Source organism: Gopherus evgoodei, chromosome 1, assembly GCF_007399415.2.
Source record: "Gopherus evgoodei ecotype Sinaloan lineage chromosome 1, rGopEvg1_v1.p, whole genome shotgun sequence".
NCBI classification, from domain to species: Eukaryota; Metazoa; Chordata; order Testudines; family Testudinidae; genus Gopherus; species Gopherus evgoodei.
The window spans coordinates 295,919,373-295,941,943 of record NC_044322.1 but is presented as its reverse complement, the minus strand read 5'-3'; the positions used below and the strand labels follow the sequence as shown (position 1 = coordinate 295,941,943).

The 22,571-nt window shown below is 43.2% G+C and overlaps 1 protein-coding gene across 2 annotated transcripts; it reads right to left on the bottom strand.

Moving 5' to 3' along the window:
* Positions 1-384: 384 nt before the first annotated feature.
* KRR1 (KRR1 small subunit processome component homolog) lies at positions 385-12,272 on the bottom strand. 2 transcript variants are annotated; one of them, XM_030548699.1, is made up of 10 exons: positions 12,149-12,271; positions 7,881-8,056; positions 7,425-7,559; positions 6,961-7,086; positions 6,783-6,866; positions 5,514-5,570; positions 4,775-4,945; positions 4,557-4,634; positions 4,331-4,424; positions 385-2,295 (listed from the first exon to the last, which is right to left on the bottom strand). In XM_030548699.1, the coding sequence occupies exons 1-10, from the start codon at positions 12,219-12,221 to the stop codon at positions 2,153-2,155; spliced, it is 1,137 nt and encodes a 378-aa protein (XP_030404559.1). In that variant the 5' UTR covers positions 12,222-12,271; the 3' UTR covers positions 385-2,152. The 2 variants fall into 2 exon arrangements, with proteins under 2 accessions (XP_030404559.1, XP_030404560.1); XM_030548700.1 differs by lacking the exon at positions 6,783-6,866 and having other exon boundaries at positions 12,149-12,272.
* Positions 12,273-22,571: the final 10,299 nt, after the last annotated feature.

The window sequence follows — 22,571 nt, the reverse complement described above, 5'->3', positions numbered from 1 at the left end:
CTAGCTGTAACTCTAGTAACGTGAAACTTGTAGAAGCGAGGATTATGTGACGCGAGTGGCAAAGAACTGTGTGAGAAGTTGTTGTAACCTTGTGTTAGGTAAGTATGGAATGTAGACTGTAGTCTAAATAGAGGTGATAAAAATAAGATATCAGGAAGATCTATGTATAAACAAAATGCAGCTGTTGCCCATTATTGTACGTAACAAAGGTATAAATGCTTGCTGTAATTGTTTACCTGGAGAGAGACCTGTTTATCTCTCACCCTCCACACAACTGCTAGAGATAATAAAGTATCTGACTTGCTGCACCCAAGCTGAGAGTGAGAACTCTGTTTTTCTCCAACAATCTCCATTTACTGAAATAAAATAAAAAGGTCCTGAACATGTTTTACAAAACAAAAGGTTTAATTAAGAGAAAGGCCTACATACATTAGTCAAAGAAAATGTATAGAATATTATTGTCCCTTAGGGTATGTCTACACTTACCTGCGGAGTGATCGATCCAGCAGGGGTCAATTTATTGCATCTAGCGAAGACATGATAAATCAACTGCCAAGCGCTCTCCCATCAACTCTACCGGGGCAAGAGGTGCAGGCAGAGTTGCAGGGGGAGCGTCAGCAGTCGACCATGGTAAGAACTTCAGCTTCAGCTATGTTATTCACATAGCTGAAGTTGCATAACTTAGATCGATTCCCTTCTCACCCCCGTGTAGACAAGGCCTTAGAAATAGCAAAACAATGGAGTAAAATGGCTTAAAAATTAAAGTTAAGAGATACTTTATATATAACCATCTACAACCAGGGCTCAAAAATTAGGTACTTATCTTGCAGTGAACTCCAAAGGGCAAATCTCTGCATCATGTCTCGTTCCCCTTCAAGTTCAGTCTGATCAAGTCATATGATCAGTTTAATCTCCACATTAAGATTTTCTAATGTTTATAGATATTCCCTCTGAGTCATCAGGGCCTCAAAGAAATCAGTCACACCTACTCACTCAGAAAGTTAAATTAAGGATTGAGACTTAATAAAGGGCAGTTCTGATGATGGCACCAAATGTTGCATGATGCAGGCATGCTACTCTTAAGAAAAATAAATTAAATTGTAACCATTAATTTTCACGAGTTAATTAGTAAGGGAAAGACCAAAATTTTAGTTACATAGTACTTTGATACTGCCATATCCTTGTTCAAATTTGATCAGCTTAATAATTGTTCCAAAATTCTTTAATTTTTAATGGAAAAATATATACATAAGTACTTCTATTATTCAGTGAGTTACATGTGGGCTTGCCAGTTTTTTTATTAGTATGTTTCTCAAGCAGTTACTTCTCCTTCAGTATTTTATTCCCTTGGCCCAGAGCTAGGATATAAAATGTCAGTGTCACACCCTGAAATTTGTATTCTTTCACAATGCTTCGTTTGTTTCAAATCTGCTTCCATAAACTGAAGAAATTAAACAAGTGTCTTATGATAGGTATCTGCATACCCTACATGGAAACAATGCCACTTACATTGCAGTCACATTATAATGTGTAGAAGACAAATAGTTAAGAAATACACACTACACGTATGAAAAATAAATATTAGCTCTGATAAACAGAATGACATATAATATATAAAAATACAACTGGTGGCTTTTACAAAAGTAATCAGATTTAACATCTCCATATCTGAAGCATGTTATACTGTTAGAGAAACATTTCTTCAAAAAAACCCCAAAACACCAATCCCCTAACATATTCCTCACAAATTCTTATGGCCTGATGTTTAGCGTTCTGTACCAAGCCCCCTTCCCCAACTTGCTTTTTGTATTATGCAATACTGAAAATCTTCATGTAAGGTTTCAAACTCCTAATCGCTCTCACACATACGACGTGAATGGTGAAAAGATACTATTGTACCTTTTCAGTTGTTTACGATGTGACAGAGAGGATACCAAATGATTTGCCTTTCAAGCTCCAAAGATTTTACACTGCTTATTTAGGTCCATAAATCCCCAACATAGTCTCTCTGTCATGAACATGTTTTTGAATCTTTTCATCAGTGTTCACTGGCAGTATAGCAATGCTGATAACCCCAAGTCTTAAATCTTCAAAAGTACAAAACTAGTTCCTTTGCAAGTGTAAAAGAAATGCAAGTCTTCCAGCTGGCAAATCATTTCTTCTTCTTCTTTTTCTTTTCATCTGCTGCAATCTTTAATTTAACTTCTTCCACTGGAAGAGCTCCCAGCTTCTTTTTCTTTGCTTTCTTCACCTTTTCCTTGATTGCTTCAATATCAATTTTTGTTTCAGTAGAAGCTACACAATAAAAACCAACATACAAATATGAGAAACATCCCTCTTGGTTTTTTTCCAGTATCTACTGGAAACAGTCTACAAAATGATTCCATGTTTATACACAATGAGCTGTCTAACAGTGAACACAGAAAGAAAGAGATGGGGGGGGGGAGATGGCAGGTTGGCATGTGTGTTTTTGTCCTCCCCAGCCAGTGGCCTTTGCAAACAGTGATTTTAATAAAAGGGTTTTAATATCCATATTAACCAGAAACTTGGGATTTCCTGCCCCCATCTTTCTTGGACAGAAATCATGAGATAGGATCAAGTGTTCTTATCTCACATAAGCGACTTCCTACTTGAGCATAGGATTGAGCTGACATTTTTGGATCTGAGTTCTTCTTTTTAACTTCAAAAATGTTTTTGTAATTTATTTGGGAAGGCTGAGAGATTTACATTAAGTGTACACAGTGGGTAAAAGTAGAGCTGGTAGAGAATTTTTTGACAAAATCTTTTTGCATGAGAAAAATGCCGATTTGTCAAAACCAAAACTGTTTGTGCAAAAGGGTTGGTTTTGATGAATTTCTTGTTTCTACATTTTTTGTTGAAAAAAGTTTCAAAGTTGCCAAAAGTGTCCCATTTCAACATTTTCTAAGTGAAAAATTCTGATTTTCAGTCAAAAACAACTTGTTTAGCAATTTAAGTCGTCGTAGTAAAATGTTAAAAATAAAGAAGGTTGAAATGTAAAAGTTTCAAAAATATTGAAACAAACATTTTGATAGATCTCAACCAATATTTTGTCGATTTGCAAAAAATGTTAGTGTGTGACCTTTAGTTTCAATTCAAGATGGGATACTTTTTCAGCATCTCAATTTTTTCCCTCTAAGTTAGAGATGGGCAAACTACAGTGGGTCCATCCGGCCCAGCCTTTGAGCTCCAGGCCAGGGAGGCTAGCCCCAGCCCCTCCCCTACTGTTCCCCTTCCCCTGCAGCCTCAGCTCACTATGCCGGCAGCGTGGCTGGCTCCAGCTTAGTGGCGTGGCTCAGGGGCAGATTTACCAGTGAACACAGAGTGCCCTGGCACAGGGCTGGGCACTCAGGCAGTTCAGCACCAGCGCACCCCCCCATGGCGGGGAAGAGAAGGGCTGCACTGCAGGGGCAGGGGAGCAGGCGGGTGATGTGGGTGGCGGGAGCATGGCGAACATGGGTGGAGGACTCAGGAGGAGCACTGGGCAGCCGCGCAGCCAGCCGGAGAGAAGCGGTGCTTTGAAGGGGAAATCGCTGCTTCTCTCCAGCTGCGCAGCTGCCCCTGCTCCTCCTGAGTCCTCTGCCCATGTTCACAGGGCCGCATTCCGATAGGGAGTGGGATCGGGGGGAGGGGGGGGTGGTTCCAGGAGGGGGCGGTCAAGGGACAAGGAGTGGGGGGGGGGGTTGGATGGGTCAGGGATTCTGAGGGGGCAGTCAGGGGGAGGGAAGTGGGAGAGGGTGGATGGGGGGCGGAGGCCAGGCTGTTTGAAGAGGCACAGCCTTCCCTACCCAGTTCTCCATATCATTTTGGAACCCCGATGTGGTCCACAGGCCAAAAAGTTTACCCACCTCTGCTCCAAGTACTGTCTTTAATTTTCAAACATCAACCAAGTATGATTAGCAAGCTAATCTTTTCTTTTAATTTAAAGAAAGTGTTGAAGTGGAAAAATAACCTTCATAGCTCCGATTCTAGCGCACAGACTGAAGTAGCCAATGCACCTTCTGTATGCCTGATGATCCAGTAGGCCCCCTCTGGCTTTTCTCCCAGTGTCATCTCTAGAGTCGACACTTTGTTACACTAAACATTCAAAGGCAGCACTGCTGTGGGCTGCTTTATCTATTCCATTGCCTCATGCAGCTCCACTCATGGATTTAAATAGTGAGGGGGCCTTGCACCGAACCTCCTCACCCACAAGGTGAATTTCATACTTAATGCTCCATATACCTCGGTTTGCTAAATAGCCACCAACCAAAAGAAAGTAGCTTTAAATAAAACAGTAGAAAGGATTCTAGAGACAGGAAACAAACATTACCTTTTTTAGGTTTTACAACTAGCTTTTCCTTGGGAGGGATAAAAGCTTTATTTCTTTCCTCTTGTCTCCTTCTAAAGGATTCTGCTTGTTTTGCCTAAAATACAAACAAACAAGGTCTAATACTTGACTTACCAGTCACATCAGACAAAATGAGAACTGTACTGACCAAAAAAACCAAACTCATTTTCTTTTTGCTGAAGGCTGAAACAAATCAGAACCGCCTTACCTTTAATTCTTCCATCCTCTTTCGTTTCTTCTGGCTTTCTTTCAAGAAGTATTCACCACTTGCCAATTCTTTATCAATCTGAAAAAAACATACCTGTTTGTTAGAGACTGATACTGAGGAAGCATCCAGCATCAACTGATTAATGTTCCCAATTACTTATGAGCAAGATTTCAGGACCTTTTAGCTTTCCTGCTGAATTACACAAGGCTTAGACTGACCTGGTTTTCTGGTTGTGGAGGTGGGAAAGGCGTGTACTCCTTCTTAACACTTTTCTTCTTTGGCTCCTTGCGTTTGTTCAAGTTCTTGTGTTTGAACTGAGGCAAAAATCGTTCCCAACTTTGTGTTCTTAGTTCAGGGTCCTTTGACAGCTCCCGTTTAATCATGAGAGTCTTCAATCATTTCACAATATTAAAAAGAAATATTATTTAAAACATATAATTGACATACTTCCTAAGTCCAGTTATTTAAATATATAGTGAATCACCTATACTCACAAGGAAATTCGGTGGTTTAAGCAGGAGCAGTCAAATATGCAAGGTAATTATGTCTCAAGGAGTTCATTCTAACGGGGCTCAGAGACATTAACAGTACCAGGGAAGCTGCCTTGACATTATATTAGTGAGCATCAAGCTGCTAATCATGGAGACACACAGATGAATATGCACTTTTCCTTTGGTGCTTTGTCAGGTATTGTTATGATTACAGTGTTTGTGTACCCTAATACACAGAAGTATATCAAAGCAATATACTGCAAATGTTTCTTTAAAAAATCGCATTATAGGAGAAACCCTCAAAATAAAGTATCACAGGAATAATTAATTGATACAGCTTTTTATAAATTAAGATACCTTGTGACAAGGAACATACCTTAATACAGAAAAATAGACAAAGATGCAACACCTTACAAAATGCACAGTAATGTACTAGCCTTAATATAATGCACCGGACCACACCGACCTTTATGTTATATATGGGATGAATATTCTTCATAGTGTCCAGGACCACTTTTCTAACCTAGGTTTAGGAAAAAAAAAAAAAAAAAAACTAAGGGGAAGGGAAAACACAATCAATATTCTAAATTATTGTAACTGAAAATCCTAACTATACAATGATTTCTTCAAACTCCTTGCACAAGTGGAACTTTAGAGAAATATTTTTCTCTAAACCTTTTTGAATTAGTTATCTTAAAACTAATTACTTAGTTCCTCATAACAAAAGTAACAGTTTCAGATAGAAATACGATTTTTAAATTTTTAAGTGATATCTTCAATTTTAAAAAGGCTCAATTTATCACCACATTTAGATTTTTATCATATAAATGGCTTACAACACCCACAATCAACAGAAAGGTTTCCACGAATTGTGTTATAATTCCAGTGGAAACAACGGCTTATAACATTCTCTTGCAGAGTTTGCATCTTAAAACAGCACTCAATCTGACAATGAAACCAGTTTCACTGACTCTGAAAAATACTGGTACTCATATACCTTTATATTTATTATCATCATTTGTATTACTGTAGCACCTAGTAGACCCTGCCACGGACCACGAGTGCACTGGGCTAGGTGCTGAACAGAGAACAAAAGGATGGCCCCAAGGCGCTCACACTCTAAGTAAGAGACAATAGATGGATGCAAACAGAAAGACAAAGAAATACAAGGAAACAATGAGGGGGTGTTGGTCATCTTGATAAGCAAATGTCTCAGAGCAATATTTCCATCCTCATGAAACTCATGTATTTCTGCATTGTTTCTGCCCCTACTGTGTATGATGTAGGTTGACCCACTTACCTTTCCTGTGATCAGATCGCTAAAAACAGGAAGGGATCAAGTTGAATGCAGATCCACGTGACAGTCATGCAAATTATTCAACAAATTAATGTCCATGCCAACAAATAATTTGAATATAACTATCAACTTCACCTGACGGTTAAACACTCTGTGCCCCAAGTAATGGCAGGGATAGCACATGGAAGGCAGGTGAGTACTGGGGTAGGTCAGATGGAGGCTATCTAGGGATGCTTGGGTTGGTTGGTAAGTGGGTGGGTGCTAGAGGGTTTAAAGAATGCTGAGGTTGTTGGGATGAGTTGTCTCGGAAGTAGCTACGTGCTAGCTAGCTGTGGGGGTGGGTAGGAGCCAGATCGTAGCTGGAAAGTTAGTGGGGGTGGGGCAGGGCAGGGCTGGTGGTAGGGGATCTGTTAAAAAAGCTAGTGTGTTCTCTCTCACCTCTTTTAGCCCATTAAAAGGTCCCAGAGCTGAAACAGTGTTCCCCTGAACCATGATATAACAGTTTGTTAACAGTTCCAGAGCCTACACAAAAAAAGGGAATAAAAAGTATAAACTGGTGCTTAGATAAACAACTTCACACAATTAAGATCTTGATTATAACACTTGTAAGATGTACCTTCAGAGTGGATCCTTTTGGCCCAATGAGTCTTTGTCTTCTTTTTATAAATCTCTCTCTGTTGCTCACTAGAGATCCTATTTTAATGATGTCACATGCAGTGTCATCCTGAAGGACGCGTACTGCCTAAAAAGGAAAATCAAACCTATGTTAGAAATAAAAGAGAAGAGCAAACATACAGGCAATCAGCACTACCACCAGCACTATGTCATTGTGAGCACGAATTCATCACTTATTACTAAATGAAAGTCAACTGAACACTCCGATCTAAGCAGTTTCAGTATTCCCAGATGTATTTTTCTTTTGAAAATTGTATTTTATTCTCCACAACTGACTTTTATTTGAAAATCATAAACTTCTTTAAAAATAGGAATGTAAAATTAACATAATTTAATATAGATAAATGCAATATTAAAGTTGACCTACTAAATAGTTGATATAAATTAGTGGCTTTAGTTACAAACCTGTTCAAAAGGAACACTTCTTGCTAAAAGCTTTATTAAATCTCTTGCCCTGACGATCATATATGGATCAAAAGTCTTCTTAGTTGTGGTGACAGTTATACTACCTTCAATTAAGTCCAATGTCGCATTCACATGCTGCAATATTTATATAGAAATTAAAAATAATGGTCAATCACACGTAGTAAATCGTCAGAATAAAACATTACTATTTTTATGCTGTGTGCAGGTTTGATTTCTAAACTGACTGCCAATTTAATACATTAAAATAAGAGTGCAGGATTCCATTCTAAATTCATAAAATATGAGTTAGTATATTAAAAATATATACTTTAAATAATGTGAAAGTAGTGCATTTTCCTCTATGATTTTGCTTTAAATAATTAACATTAGGTGTCATAAATCTTTGAAATGGGATAAAATAAGTTTACTTAATATATATCTAGGAATTACTCATACATGTTCATTCAAGGCTTTCTGCACCAATGGCCAACACTCTTTCAAGTAAGCTTCTCTGTATTTCGGAAACAGAGTTGCAAAGCTGCTTTCTTCCAGGAGCCCTTTAGGATTATCTTCTCTTGTAAAGGCTGGCTCTTTCCATCCATCAGGAACAGTGAGAAGTTCTGATTCATTTACTGTTACAAATTAAAAAAAAAAACAAAAAAAACCACTTGATTTAGAGTGCTTTTCCCTCCAACGACTAGTTTTTTTCTCCATTTAATGATTACAAAAGGAACTAGATTAATAGTCCTAAATCTTGGAGTGGGTGTGTCTGATTTTTGGGGCATGCTGAGTAACAACAACTCCCTCTGAAATCAGGAGTAGTTGTAGATGTACAAGAATATTGAAATGCAGGTCTTAAATTCCTCCATTCAAGGAGCAGATAAGGAAGGTCAGCAGCAATGCAGACCCATGGATAAGAGAGACTTCAACGTTTGGTAGTCTCGGCATGGAGGCCAACAAGGACACCAATAAACCCTGATAGTGATTCTATTGACGTGGACACCTGCTCTTTAGAAAATGGACTAAGCCTAATAATTCATTTCATATAAGACACCACACAACTTTCAGCTTTCAAGTGGTACTGCTTGCTGAATTGGAGCCTGAGCAGAGAAATGTCACATACCATTAACAATCACTTGAGCCATTCAACTTCCATGATGATTAATTCTAATAAAAATATTATGAAAGATTTAAACTGTTTCATTTTGTTTGCACAGATGATTTTACTTGTTCTGCTTAGCAGACATTATAACAAAAACAAATGATTACTGGGAAGACAAGTTTAATGACAGTGTGTAGTTATTAGACATTTTTCTGTGCAGGAAACAAGAAAATAAGATTTGGTGACAGACATTTGTGGGCTACTTTTTATTTAGAGCTCTGAGGAGTGGAAATCCACAATAAAATTATTTAGTGTGTTATTCAAACTGAGTAACATAACATTTCTTTACTATCCGGAGTAGTTTAGAGAAGCAGGTGGAAAGGACAATCTAACTTTAAGCACGTCAGTTTAATGTTACAAAATAATTCATATCAACATTGTCAAAAGTTCCTCATAACTGGAGCAATTGGTGCAACAGAACTCTGGCAGTCAAACCTGTTATTGTTGATGGCAATGAGAATACTTGAATTGCTTAATATTATATATGTGACTAAGGGTAGGTCTACACTACTACTTAAGTCGATCTAATTTGTGTCACTCAGGGGGGTGGAAAAGAAACCTCCCTGAGCAACGCAAGTTACAGAGACATATGTGCTGTCCACACTTGCGCTATGTCAGCAGGAGACAGTCTCCCACTGACACAGCTTCTACCTCTCACAAGGGTGGAGTAACTGTGCTGACATAGAACGGCACAGAACATCTTCACCAGACACACTGCAACTATGCCGATGTAGCGCTTCTAGTATAGACCTGCCCTAAGTCTGCAAAACTAGGCCTTTATTTAGCGTAGTGTTTTAAAACAAACTGTATTCCCAAATGTTTGGCAAAGATGACCACCACCACAGTGGGAATGGGAAATAATTGGTATAAATGAGGGAGAAAAGCACAACGCAGACAGTAATAAAAAATAATTAAAGACAGCCCTTAACACCTAACATTTAGTTTACAGAGGACTGGATAATTCTTGGCCCATTTATATCTCAAATTCTTGGTATTACTTGCTTACAAGTAACAAGGAAGTATTTGAAAGACACAAAATCCATTAGTCTCCACGTCCCCACCCTGCTTCCTTTCTCTGTAACCAACTATTGGTGTCAGATATGATCTGAAGGTATATCTATACTTACAGTAATGTGCAGAATACAAACACAGCACACCCAGCTAGCATGGGTATAAGTGGCAGGGGAGATGGTGAGAGACAGCTTCAGCAAGCAGAATGCCCTGTATGCCTGAACCCTCAGTGTATGTACCCTACATGGCTTTCTACGTGCCCCAACTGTACATCCCATGTCTACACTGCTATTCTTATCTGTATAGTGTCCTGTCATCTTCTTGCTGCCAGAGCCTTGCTGCCAGCACTGCTTCCCCCCGCCAGAGCCTTTCACTGCTGTGTGTATCTAGGATTCCCAACTTTCTAATTTTTGAAAATCAGACCCCCCATCCCCAATCCCACTTCTCCCTTAAGGTATTGCCCCTTTACCAAGGCCACACCCCTGCCCCCCGAGGCCTTGCCTTCTGCTCACTCCTCTCCCCTCCCCACATTGTTCGCTGCTCTCCACCTTCCTTCCTCTCCCACCAGCTGAAACCCCTCTGCTCTGGGGGAGGAAGCCCTGGCTGAGCAGGGGTTGGGATGAGTTCATGACCTGCCCACCCCCCGCAGTAACTGGGCTTTTGGTCTCCGGTTAGTACATCTGGAAACCCTATCAGGAGCTACATATGTAGAGATAAACATAAACATAGTCTGCGTAAATGTACACATGGTCTGCGATACACCCCTGGCGCCTGACCCTGGACAAGGGTCAGTCACTATAAATGTTATCTGGGGATGTCTGCGTGAGAAGCAACTGAGATGAAGGGATTCAGCTGCACATTTTGATTTTATTCTGTTTATCTTTTTTTTTGTTGGAGAGGGGGGAGGAGGGACAAAACAGGAAGCCATCCACGTCCACCATACATTGAGCATCCCTACTAGCCACCCACCCTGGACCGGTTATAGCTCTGTATCATTACCACACCCACTACTGGCAAATCACTGTGCACACTCATTCTATGTCATGTCCCATTCCTGGCATGACTACAGAAGTGTAGTGCCACTGTGACTCTGGCTTACACTTGCCCCAAATAGATGAAGAGTAGACACTTGTTTGTACCAACCCCTCGTAAGATAAGGGTGTATCTCCATTGCTTACAAGCAACATTTCCCCTGGGAACATTTTCCCTCCTGTGAATTGTACAGTTGGTAATAGTAACATAACTTCTGCATAAGACCAACATTTGTGATGTTGTGATGTCACATCCAGGGGGGAGATGCATATAGAGGTGTTGCCCCCCCTCAACTGCATCTTTCCACTCCCCTCCTCATCTGGCCCTTCAGCACAGCTCCAGGTATACAGCCCTGCCTGACAGAGCCTGCATGCAGAGCATGTGTAGGGGGGAAGGTCTGAAAGAGAGGCTGGGGGAGGGCACGGGGAAAATGGAAGCAGGGGAGCACAGACACAGGTAGGTTTCCTTCCTTCCTCAACATATGGCTTGTGAGCAGCAGAGAGTTGCTATATTGCAGTGGGGAGTATCAGGGACTGAGCTGTCCCCTCCATTTCGGTTGTGAGTGGCGGAGTGTGAGAGTGTACTGTTTTGCAGTGAGGGGCCAGGTGACCCCCACTCCCCAGGCCACTGCCCTGTGGGGCCTCTCTACAGTTCATGCTAGGAGCCACCCCTTTCCCTCTCCCCCCCATTGCAGGCTGCATACAGTGCCATCCCCAGCCATCCCTCCCTTGCCAGGGTGGAGCATGAAGCTGACAGAAGGGGCATCCACAGCTTGTCCCCAGCGCTTGGGCTCACTCAGCCAGTTTACCCACAAGGGGCTCCCCTGCCGCATTCTGCCCAAGACTTCGGGTTCCCACACCCGCCAAGGTGAAACACCCGTAACTCTTCATATGGCTTTGGTCGGACAGTATTCCCCTCAACAGCAACAGCCGCTTAGAGGCAACATAGCCGAAGAGCACCGAAATGTTGCTACTAAGCGTCTACTGTATTGTTCCCGCCCATTGAATCTTCGCCTGCGTCCCACGAGCAGGGCACAACACGTGGCATCGCACCGCTGCTGCTCAGGAGCGGTCCCAGAGCAGCACAGGCCAGGCGTGCAGGTTGCACTTCACACACAGCCCGCCGCAGCGCCGGGGGCGGGCAGGGCTAAGCCGGCAGGGGATGCGGAGCTGGGGCGAGCTGGGCTGGCTCAGCTTGCACATGGGGGGGGGGTTAGTTTTCAGGTCTCCATGTGCAGCTCACCCCAACCGCACCAACTGCCTTACAGCAGGCCGCGTGCTCACCCCACCCCCCGCACAGGGATGGGCGCGAGCACAGCCCTCCCCGCAGCCCAGGGGGGCAAACGCGCGCAGGCCCCCGGAACAAGGCGGCGGCTGCGGATGCAGCAGCAGCAGCAGCAACGCGCCCCCCAGAAGAGCGCGGAGGGATCCTAGGCCGACGCGCGGGGCCAGGCCGAACCATCTAACCGTCCCGTCACACACGACTCCCTCTCGGATCCCGCCGCGAGGCTGCCCTTTACCTGCTTTCTTTTTGCTCCGGCCCTTGGACGCGGGAGCCACCTGGCCGCTCTCTGCTTTCTTGGGGGCCGCCATCTTGCCGTCACCGACCTGACCTCTCACCCCACGCACGAACGGACGCTCCACGCGGCCCGGGGCTTCCCCCCCCCCGAAGAGTAGTTACTACAACCCTACTGCCGGGCCAGTCGCGCTGCATGCTGGGGCTTGTAGTTCCCCCCGCCTGCGTGCCGGGCCGCGTCGCGCGCGCAGGCTTGGCTACTACCGCCTCGGGAGGCGGGCGGGGCCAGCTTGGGTCTCGCGCGCTGCAGCAGCGTGACCGCGGCACTCCTGGTGATTGGCTTCTGTGGGCGCCCTGCGAGCCTGATCCATCCCCCCAGGCATCCCAGCCTAGCAACTCCTCCTGGAGCGCCTGATCCATCCCCCCAGGCATCCCCGCCTTGCAACTCCTCCTGGAGAGCCTGATCCATCAGCCCAGGCATCCCTGCCTACCAGCCCCTCCTGGAGAGCCTGACCCATCCGCCCAGGCATCCCGGCCTAGCAACCCCTCCTGGAGAGCCTGATCCATCCTCCCAGCCCAGCATTTGTCGCTCTGCACATGGAGGGTCTCAAGGTCAGGATCTCAAGGTCCCCTGCAATCCAAGCACCGCCAAAGAAACCACAATCTGCCCGTCTCTCTTTCCCTGGATCCAGAATGCGGAAGAAATGTTACTGAGCTGAGGATTTCATCACATCTTTAATTAAAGATTAATTTTTAATTATTGGAGACTCCAGGACAATCCTGGAGGTCTGGGAACCCTACGAAGCCAAGGAATTGAAGACACGTTTGCTTTTAATCCTGAAGTTGTTGACGTGCATGTTCATCTTTGTGTTTTCTGGGAACCTCTGAAGGCCTCATAGGAAAAGTAAAGCAAATGAACACTTGCAATAGCTATTGTTCCGGGGAATAAATACCCTTTGCACTGTGAATACTCTACTCTATGAAAACAAAACACTAACGAAAATAAAAGAGCAGGAGTGCTTTAAAAAAAAAAAGTGGATTCCTTCCACCCTGAAAGTTAAAAATCAGAATTAGTTTTTGATGAGAAAAATTTATAAAATTTTACTTTTAAAGAAAAGAGAGGAAAATAAGAAATATAAACCAAAGGATTTTAGGATTTTAACATAATTTAAAGTTTTCTGGCAAAAAAATGGGGTTTTTTTTGGTAAAGGTATTTTATATATATAAAAAAAGAAAATCCAGCGATCTCTATAAAAGTTAATTAACAAAATGACGATCTGCATGTACTCTGCTTTCCTGAAAGAGTGGAAAAGTGTGGGGACTGGTGGACTGCCAAATGTGATTAAACTATTCTAGTACTCCACTTAGGGTATACTTATATGTACAGCGCTGCAGTGGCAGAGCTGTGCCGCTGCAGCATGTCTAGTGAAGAAGCTCTGTGCTGACAGGAGAGAGGTCTCCCATCGGCATAAAAAATCTACCTCCCGCTGACATAGCTCTGTGTACATGAATGCTTATGTTGATGTAACATGCTCAGGGGGATGGAATATTCACATCGCTGAGCAACGTAAGTTTTGTCGACATAGGCTGTAGTGTAGACATAAGCTTAGTCTTTGACACAGTTATAACTAAATTTCACATGCTGATAACATGCTTACTGTACACAATGCACTATATTCTGTACTAAACCATTTGAAATAGCATACAACAGGGTAGGATGTAATCTTTGGATTTAGATTTAAGTCCTTAAAAGTAACACACGTTATAAATTGCCATCAGTATACTGTCATTGTAATATAGCCCCAGGGTGTGATGCCTGTATGTGTAGCTAAACAAATGGAAAAAGACAGCAGTGCCACCAAGTGGATTGCTGCTGACTAACAGCATGACTGACTGCAGCAGCATTGCAGGATGTGGGTATTGCAGCCAAATGATCAATGAGTAGGGTTACCAGATAGCAACTGTGAAAAAACGGGACGGGGGTAAGTGGTAATAGGCACCTATATAAGAAAAAGTCTTCAAAAACGGGATTGCTCCTTTAAAAACAGGGCATCTGGTCACTCTATCAATGAATCATCATGGTTTCACTTCCCCAGGGTAATATATCAAGTTGGCATAGGTGTTACCTGTGCTGTATCTCTTCAGAAGACAGAGGACTATATTCTCAAGTGTTTTCAAAACAGCAACTTTATTTTAATGAAGAATCCTTGTCCAAGTGGGGGGGGGGGTCAGTGTTAACAGGGCCAATTGAATTCGCTTTCACCTTAATTGAATTGGCTTTGTTAGCACTGACTCCCCCCCACACTTGGTAAGGCAACTCCCATCTTTTCACGTTCTGTAATATTTATACTGCTTACTGTATTTTTCAGTCCATGCATCTGATGAAGTGGGTTTTAGCCCACAAAAGCTTATGCCCAAATAAATGTGTTAGTCTCTAAGGTGCCACAAGGACGTCTTCTCTATTTTGCTGATACGGACTAACATGGCTACCACTCAAACTTTATTTTAATAGATATTGTGGAGATACTCTTCTGTTAAGAAACTTCAAAGATCTGGTGAAACTGAATTTAGCCTAAGGGCTTTGGTTTTAGGTTCTCTAGGAACATGGGAGGTTGAATTATGAGTGACTGATCTTTGAAAGTGACTTTGTAATTTGGATACACAGTAGCAGACATTTTCTATGATGTTGTCCTTCTCCAGAAACAAAGGCGAAAATAAAGTTAATGCAAACATTCACTGATATATTGCTGTGTTTCAAAGTGACAAAGAGAACAATGTTGACCTCATTATTAAAACTACAATACATGTAGTCAGGTGCTTGATAATTCAGGATGCATGACAAACCAAAAATATCTGCTTGCTCTTTGTGAATGGAAAAACATAATTTTAATCAGAGTGACCTTTATTTTAGATTGAGAACAGCAAAACAAGAACCAACAAGAACAAAGTGTCTATGTAAGAGCACACACCGGGACTTTTCAGACAGACTGAACTCTGATAACAAAATGATTGCTAAACTGTGCATTCATGGAGAGAACTTAGAAACATAAAGGTGCAGTATAGAGGAAAGAGAAGAGTATCACAGTTTCATGACTACATATGCCACACTAATCACATAAAGTGGACAGGTATAGAACTTAACATTCACCATCTTCCTAAGCATGGAATAGGAGATACAGCAGTATCACAATCTCTGTGAAGTGGAAAACTCTGTTTTTTTTTTTATGTGTACACACTTTTTCTCCCCCTCACCTTGTTTTTTATGCCTCATTACTGCCCCCCTCCCACACTATTAACCTAGAGAGGTCTGAAAATAAGTGATCAGAAAGGTTCCCAACTGAGTTCAGGAAGAGATCATTCAGATTTTCTGAATTTACTAGAAAGCAGACTTTTTGACCTGAAACACATGCCTACAAGTACAAATGCCCCTGGCAGTGAAATGTGTGTAGGGGAGGGGAGAAATAGTAAAATCAATGTGAAATGCAGGCACAAATGCCTAGATCCACAAAGGGACTTAGATGTTGCAATGCTGAGGGTTATAGCACCTAACTTTTATGTGCTTAGAAAATCACAGGAATGACATGGTGTTCCACAGAGCCTGAGTTAAGCCCTTAGGCTCCCTGTACAATGAATGGGGGGACACAGATGCTTTAGAATATGATCCACAAAAGCCAACATGCTAGGCAGGGGCCAGCCTAAGCTAGCCAGTTGGAGATTCTGATGAGAAGGGTGTGTCCTAAGCCCCTTCCTCTCTTGGTGATACATGTCTATGGCCTGCTCTACACTGGGCGGGGTGGGGGGGGTCAATCTAAGATGCACAACTTCACCTACGAGAATAGCGTAGCTGAAGTTGACCTATCTTAGATCGACTTAGATTGACTTACTTTGAATCCTCGTGGCATGGGATCAATGGCCGGCGCTCCCCTGTTGACTCCGCTTCCGCCTCTCGCCCTGGTGGAGTTCCGGAATCAACGGGGAGCACGTTTGGAGATCGATGTATTGTGTCTAGACAAGACATGATACATTGATCCCTGATAGATCGATCACATACCCTTCGGACAAGTCCACACAATTTAGAGCTTATCTACACATAAACCACAATAATGGCATTGCGGCACCGCTGCAGCTGCACCATTGTAGAGCTTCAATGAAGACGCTACCTACACCAACTGGAGGGGTTCTTCTGTCCATGTAGGTAATCCACCTCCCAGCAGGAAGGTTTACGGGAGTATTCTCCCATCGACCTACTGCTGTTTACACTGGTGGCTAGGTTGGTTTATCTCTGTCATTTGGGTATGGATTTTTCACATCCTTCAGCAACACAATTGTATTGAGCTAATTTCCTACTGTAGACTAGGCCTTAGGCCAAGCTAGTTATGTTCTCAGGAGTATGATACATTTGCACCCCTGAGGGAAGTAGATAAGTCAGTCTAAACTCCGGCATCAACACCATTAAGTTGACCCAAGAATTCTTCTGTCACTGTTGCTACTGCCTTCAGAGGGGGTGAGTTTACTAGAGTGACAGAAAAATCTCTTCCATCACTGTAGCAAGTGTCTACACAACAGAGCTAAAAGTGGCAGAGCTGCAACTGTGCCACTGTAGCAATTGTAGTGTAAACGTACTCTCAGTCTGGGCTACAGGGAGGCATCTATCTCTGCTTAGAGAGCCACAAATGGGAAACTGCTGACTGGAGTTGGGTGGCTTGGGCAGCATGGGGTACGTCTACACTGCAAAAAAATCCCTGTGGCAGCAAGTCTCAGAGCCTGGGTCAACTATTTCTTGTGGGAATGAGTTAGGTGCTTGCCTTGTTTCCTCACAAAATAGCCAGAGGGGATGGTGCTGCCACCCATCCTTTAGCTTTTATCCCAGTGGTTAGAGCACTCACCTGAGATGTAGGTTCACTTCCCCTGCTCTGCCAAAAGGGGAGAAGGGAGACCCCTCTTCAAATCCTACCTCTTCAGACAGCGCTCTAACCACTGGGCTATAGGATATTCTAATGTGATGCTCCCTTAGTCTCTCCTGTTGAAGCTGTTCCACTGTGGCTAAATAATGGAAGAATGATTGGAGCAGGGGGACTGGACCAGTAGCGTAGCTAGGGCAGGAGCGGAGGACTGGCTGCTCCCACTGAGCACAAGTGGTGCCTTGTCAATTTCTTGGTGCTTTTTTACTCACCAGGGGAGGTGATAAAAAGAAAAGGCGCCACCTGCTACAGCGCTTTTATTTTACTAACCCGGAAGCGCTCCGGGTCTTTGGCAGCATTTCAGCGGTGGGACCTTCACTCGCTCCGGGTCTTCGATGGCATTTAGGCAGCCGGACCTTCAGTGCCTCTGAAGACACCCGGAGTGAGTGAAGGGCCCACCGCCGAAGACCCGGAGCGCCGCTGGGTGAGTAAAAGCACCACAGCGGATAGCGCCTTTTTTTTTTTATTGCTCCCCCTAGTCCCTCTACCTGGCTACTCTCCTGGATTGGCCGCTAGGTGTCCCAGCTAGGTGCCCCAACCACTGGTCTACAAAATTATTCTCATTCTCTCTCTCTGACCCAAAGACTACTTAAGGAATTGAACCTGCCTCTCCCATATCCCAGATGAGTATTCTAACCATAGGACTAAAAGTTACAAGGCAGTAGCAGCACGTCCTCCTCTTCCAGCAGCCAGATTTTGAACTAGATCTGAGCTGGTAGGCAATCTCTGAACATGCCTACCGGATCAGGCCCCACATACTACTTAGGCATCTGAACACCTGTCCTCTCTGCTTCATGAATTGTTCTGGGGCTTAAGCTGGAGATAGCTGACGAGATGCTGAGCCTAGAGCCCATGTGCATGCCCACAGGCAGAAACTTAGGTGCAGAGTGAGATTAGATGCCTACAATGTTTGGCAGGAGTTTTGTGGATCAGAGTGGAGCCTAGAACTGGGACTTAGGCATCTAAGTTCCTTTGTGATTGGAGCCAGGGTAACTCCAAAAAATTTAAACTTGAATACTGAGGTGAGAGAGGATTATGCAAGATAACCCCTCTTTTCTGTGTGTGTGGCAGCGCGCGCGCATCAGGTTTTAAGTCCATGTTTTGGAACTTTGAAGGCAGCCTTACTGTTATGAAGCATGAAGGGAACCCCCTAGCCCCCCAAATTAGAATTGAGGTAATTTGGTAGGGCTTGTATCTAAGAACGTATAACATGTCCCTGAAGTGATGCAATTTTTCAGTTGAATAATGCAATTTAAGATTCACCAGATGAATATTTTTCTGTTCTTTAGATAATACATATCAAAGACCCTCCTAACATCTGCCCCATTAAACTCAGAAGCAGTCACTTGAATTCTGCATCTACAACTGGTCAGTTTTCTGAAAGAACGAAAAGCAAGAACATGCCTGTTTTTCTCCATTATGTGGTCCCTTATAGAGAGTATATATCCGCATTGTTAAAAATAATGTTCTTTGCAAGAATGACAAAGCACAGTGAATGAGGTTTCTTTGCCCGTATACTTTGATTATGTGAGCTTGCCTATCTTCTGCACTATTACAATTTCCTTTTCTCCAGTAAATCTAATATATAGAACTGAAATTTCTCTTAAACAATTTTAAAAACAAATTAACATCTTCCTGAATGAGAAAAAGCTACAGCTCCATTGTATTACCTTCCACTATAGTAACTTTTAAATACATGTATGAATATTCAGTTGCATCTGTGAAGATGAAATATACTGTCCGGCTAATCCTGGGTGGTGAATTATTTTATGCATGTTGAACAGTGTGACGTTATTGCTATAAACTGGGACCATATAGAACATGGGTTGCAATCAAGGTCCTGTAGTGGCACCAGATCCTATGTAAAGGGGGTCATATAAGGTATCTAAGACCAAGTTATGAGTTACTGGTTATGATTATGCTGTCTGTATGTCTGTATCATTTTGTAGTTGAAGTTATAATTATTGGCTCTATACTGTCTATATTTCAAACTTGTGCTGTGTTACTGGGGGAAAGATCCCAGACAAGTGGGTGTTAGCTCTGCTTAGCCTGCTTGATGGCCCATTAAGGATCATCAGCTACACAACTGACCCATTGAGAGGAGGCAGATACGCCTTGTGACTCAGCAAGGTGTGCAGAAACTGGCCCATGTGACTGCAAGCTCCATTTTGCTGTAATTTTCCACAGTAAGAACAAAGAAGTGTTCTTACACCTGGAAGTGCCTATATAAGGCTGATGCCTCATCTCCATCTTGTCTTCAATCCTGCCGACTACGCCACTGTGACAATGCAGTTCTGGCGGGACCCAATTGAGAGTGCCAATTCAGGACCAATTGCTCAAACAGGGCAGTCACAGCCCAAGGCTGGGGTTTTTTCACCTTTAAGGCAAACCAAACCAGCCAGACAAAAATGACTTCGTTTTCTCCCCACTGGCTAACCACAAGTCACACAAGCAATTTCCTTAGACACTCCAGTCTCCCAGTATCACCACCAGTGCCACTCGTCCTGAGGATGAATGGTTATGAAAACCAACACCCCAGTAAAAGAAAAAGGGTCTCTCGATCCCAAAGGACCAAGCCCCAGACCCAGGTCAATATACATATCAGATCTTACCCACAAATCACGCTGTTGCCAATCCTTTAGAATCTAAAATCTAAAGGTTTATTCATAAAAGGAAAAAGATAGAGATGAGAGCTAGAATTGGTTAAATGGAATCAATTACATACAGTAATGGCAAAGTTCTTAGTTCAGGTTGTAGCAGTAACAGAGTAAACTGCAGGTTCAAATCAAGTCTCTGGAGAACATCCCCCGCTGGGATGGGTCATTCAGTCCCTTGTTCAGAGCTTCAGCTTGTAGCAAAGTCCCTCCAGAGGTAAGAAGCAGGATTGAAGACAAGATGGAGATGAGGCATCAGCCTTATACAGGCAATTCCAGGTGTAAGAACACTTCTTTGTTCTTACTGTGGAAAATTACAGCAAAATGGAGCTTGCAGTCACATGGGCCAGTTTCTGCACACCCTGCTGAGCCACAAGGCGTATCTGCCTCCTCTCAATGGGTCAGTTGTGTAGCTGATGGTCCTTAATGGGCCATCAAGCAGGCTAAGCAGAGCTAACACTCACTTGTCTGGGATCTTTCCCAGTAACACAGCACAAGTTTGAAATATAGACAGTATAGAGCCAATACTTATAACTTCAACTACAAAATGATACAGACATACAGACAGCATAATCATAACCAGTAACCCATAACTTGGTCTTAGACACCTTATATGACCCCCTTTACATAGGATCTGGTGCCACTACAGGACCTTGATTGCAACCCATGTTCTATATGGTCCCAGTTTATAGCAATAACGTCACAAACAGATACACAGCAATCCTTTAATTGCATGTAGAACACATCAGTAGCTTGAACTGTACTGAAAAGCAATCAGCCATCTTCACTCATTATGTTCATTTTTATCCTTTGTGACAAGAGGGACTGCAAACAAATTTTCAGCACCAAATTATTCAGTTAAAAACATTTTAAATATTACATTAATTTTGCATTTTAAAAATTGCTTTGAGATAAAAATTAAATATGGCTGTGTTGCAAATTCAGTACTGTAATTAAAAATGGTTAGTTCAATGGTTAGCATTGTCTCCTACAACAGACAAAGGATGGGGCACCAGGGTAGGAACCAGTTTTGTTTCCAGTTCTGCCATTATCTTCATGCATGGCCTAAGGCAAGTCACGTTAACCTTTGTGCCTCAGTTTCCCCAGCTGTAAAATAGGAATGATGATGCTTATTCACTTTTATAAAAGTGATTTGAGACATGCAGATGGAAAAAAAATCAATAATGCTGGATCTATAAAGGAATTTAGGCATTTAACTGCCACTTTAGGTGCCTATGTTGAAAATTCAGATCCTCAAAACTTCCACTCAGCTGCTGCCTAACACTGTGGGCACCTAAATTCTCTAGGCACCTAAGTTTCCATTCATGAAGTCCCCAGGTGCCTAAAAATCTGCCAGAGAGCATATGTATCACTACCTAAGTCTTGACAGTTAGCACCTATCTTACACCTAAGCCCCTGCAGGGTACTCAAACTAGGTTTCCCTGCCTATGTTGTCCATGGGACCTGATCCGATAGGCATTCTCAGGCTGTGTCTACACTATGGATGCTACATATATGGTGCAGCAAATGGGGTTATTCCATCACTGTAGTTACTCCACCCCTCCGAGAGTTGGTAGCTGGACCAAGGAAGAATTCTTCCATCAATTTAGTGGTGTCTACACTGGGGCTTAGGTCAGCTTAATTAGATCTCGCAGGATATGAATTTTTCACACACATCCCCTCGACCCCTGAGCCATTGAGCTAGGTCAACCTAAGTTTTAGTGTAGAACAGGCCTCAGAGATTGCCTAACACATTGGGCCCCACCCAAAACAAGGTGATGCTGCCCGCCCCGCCCTTTATAACCATTTTTCCAGTGGTTAGAGGGGCTCACCTAAGTAGGGGAGACCTGGGTTCAAATTCCCTGTGACACTTTGTACCTCAAAGTAGCACCCTAGTGATATGATTATGATATTTTTTGTCCAAAACATGCCTTGTGAGGTATCATTTTAAAAGTCTTGATCTGTTGAACATTAATATCCTGTCAGATTGTATGTTCTATCATTCTGTGTGTGCGTTGTCATCGTGCCTCCGTGGATCACAACTGAGAATAACAAATTCAGGACAAACTGCTGAGAAATAGGGCAGACACACCCCAATCTTATCTGGTCACCAGTCCTAGCCAATATTCCTCCTCTTTACATCTGGCATCTGAATGCAGCCAATAAACTGATCACCAGGGTACAGCAAATGCCACACTTGCCACTGGATTTATAGGTTGTACCCTGCCACACACTGCATAGTAGAAATCCTGTCTGGACAGTGCTGCACACTTTGCATGCAGCTGACAACATTATTAGCTCACTGTGGTGAGCGGGCTGGGGGAGAGCCGCTGCCTCTCTCAGGAACTTTCTGGCTTTGGGCTTCCATACTGCCTCTGGAGCCAGCTTAACAGCTTCAGGTGTGGAGTGATTCATTGTGCTAAGACTAGCCAGGCCTGGGGCATCCAGGACGCCCGCTGTGCATCTGCTGGATGGTCATTCTTTTCTTGGTGGTGTCTCTGGAGTTCTTCTCAAGCTATCCTCTGCTGACTCAGAGGCCATGGACTGGCTTGAGTGTAGTTTGCTGTTCCCCACCCCACCACAAACCTAGCCTTGTGTGTCTTGCCCACCCGCAATCAATGTGTACGATGACTAAGTCCCCTTTGTGCATCTAGCCCAAGACTATGTACAAATGCAAATTCAGTGCATTGTTACAGAATGGAAGTGCTGCATAGGCAGCATAGCTGTGCCCTGGGCACATAGAAAACTATAATGCCTTGTTGTGAAACATTTTCTCTACCGATGAACACAAGTGTGGCATGGAGCTGCTTCA

What these genes read in the sequence shown, in the direction of transcription:
- KRR1 (XM_030548699.1), bottom strand. Translation starts at nt 12,221, where the DNA reads ATGGCGGCCCCCAAGAAAGCAGAGAGCGGCCAGGTGGCTCCCGCGTCC. An exon ending in ATCCCATATATAACATAAAG is followed by an intron (nt 4,946 to 5,513) that starts GTCGGTGTGGTC and finishes AAATGATTGAAG; the next exon opens with ACTCTCATGATTAAACGGGA. An exon ending in AGTTGTAAAACCTAAAAAAG is followed by an intron (nt 2,296 to 4,330) that starts GTAATGTTTGTT and finishes TTTATTGTGTAG; the next exon opens with CTTCTACTGAAACAAAAATT.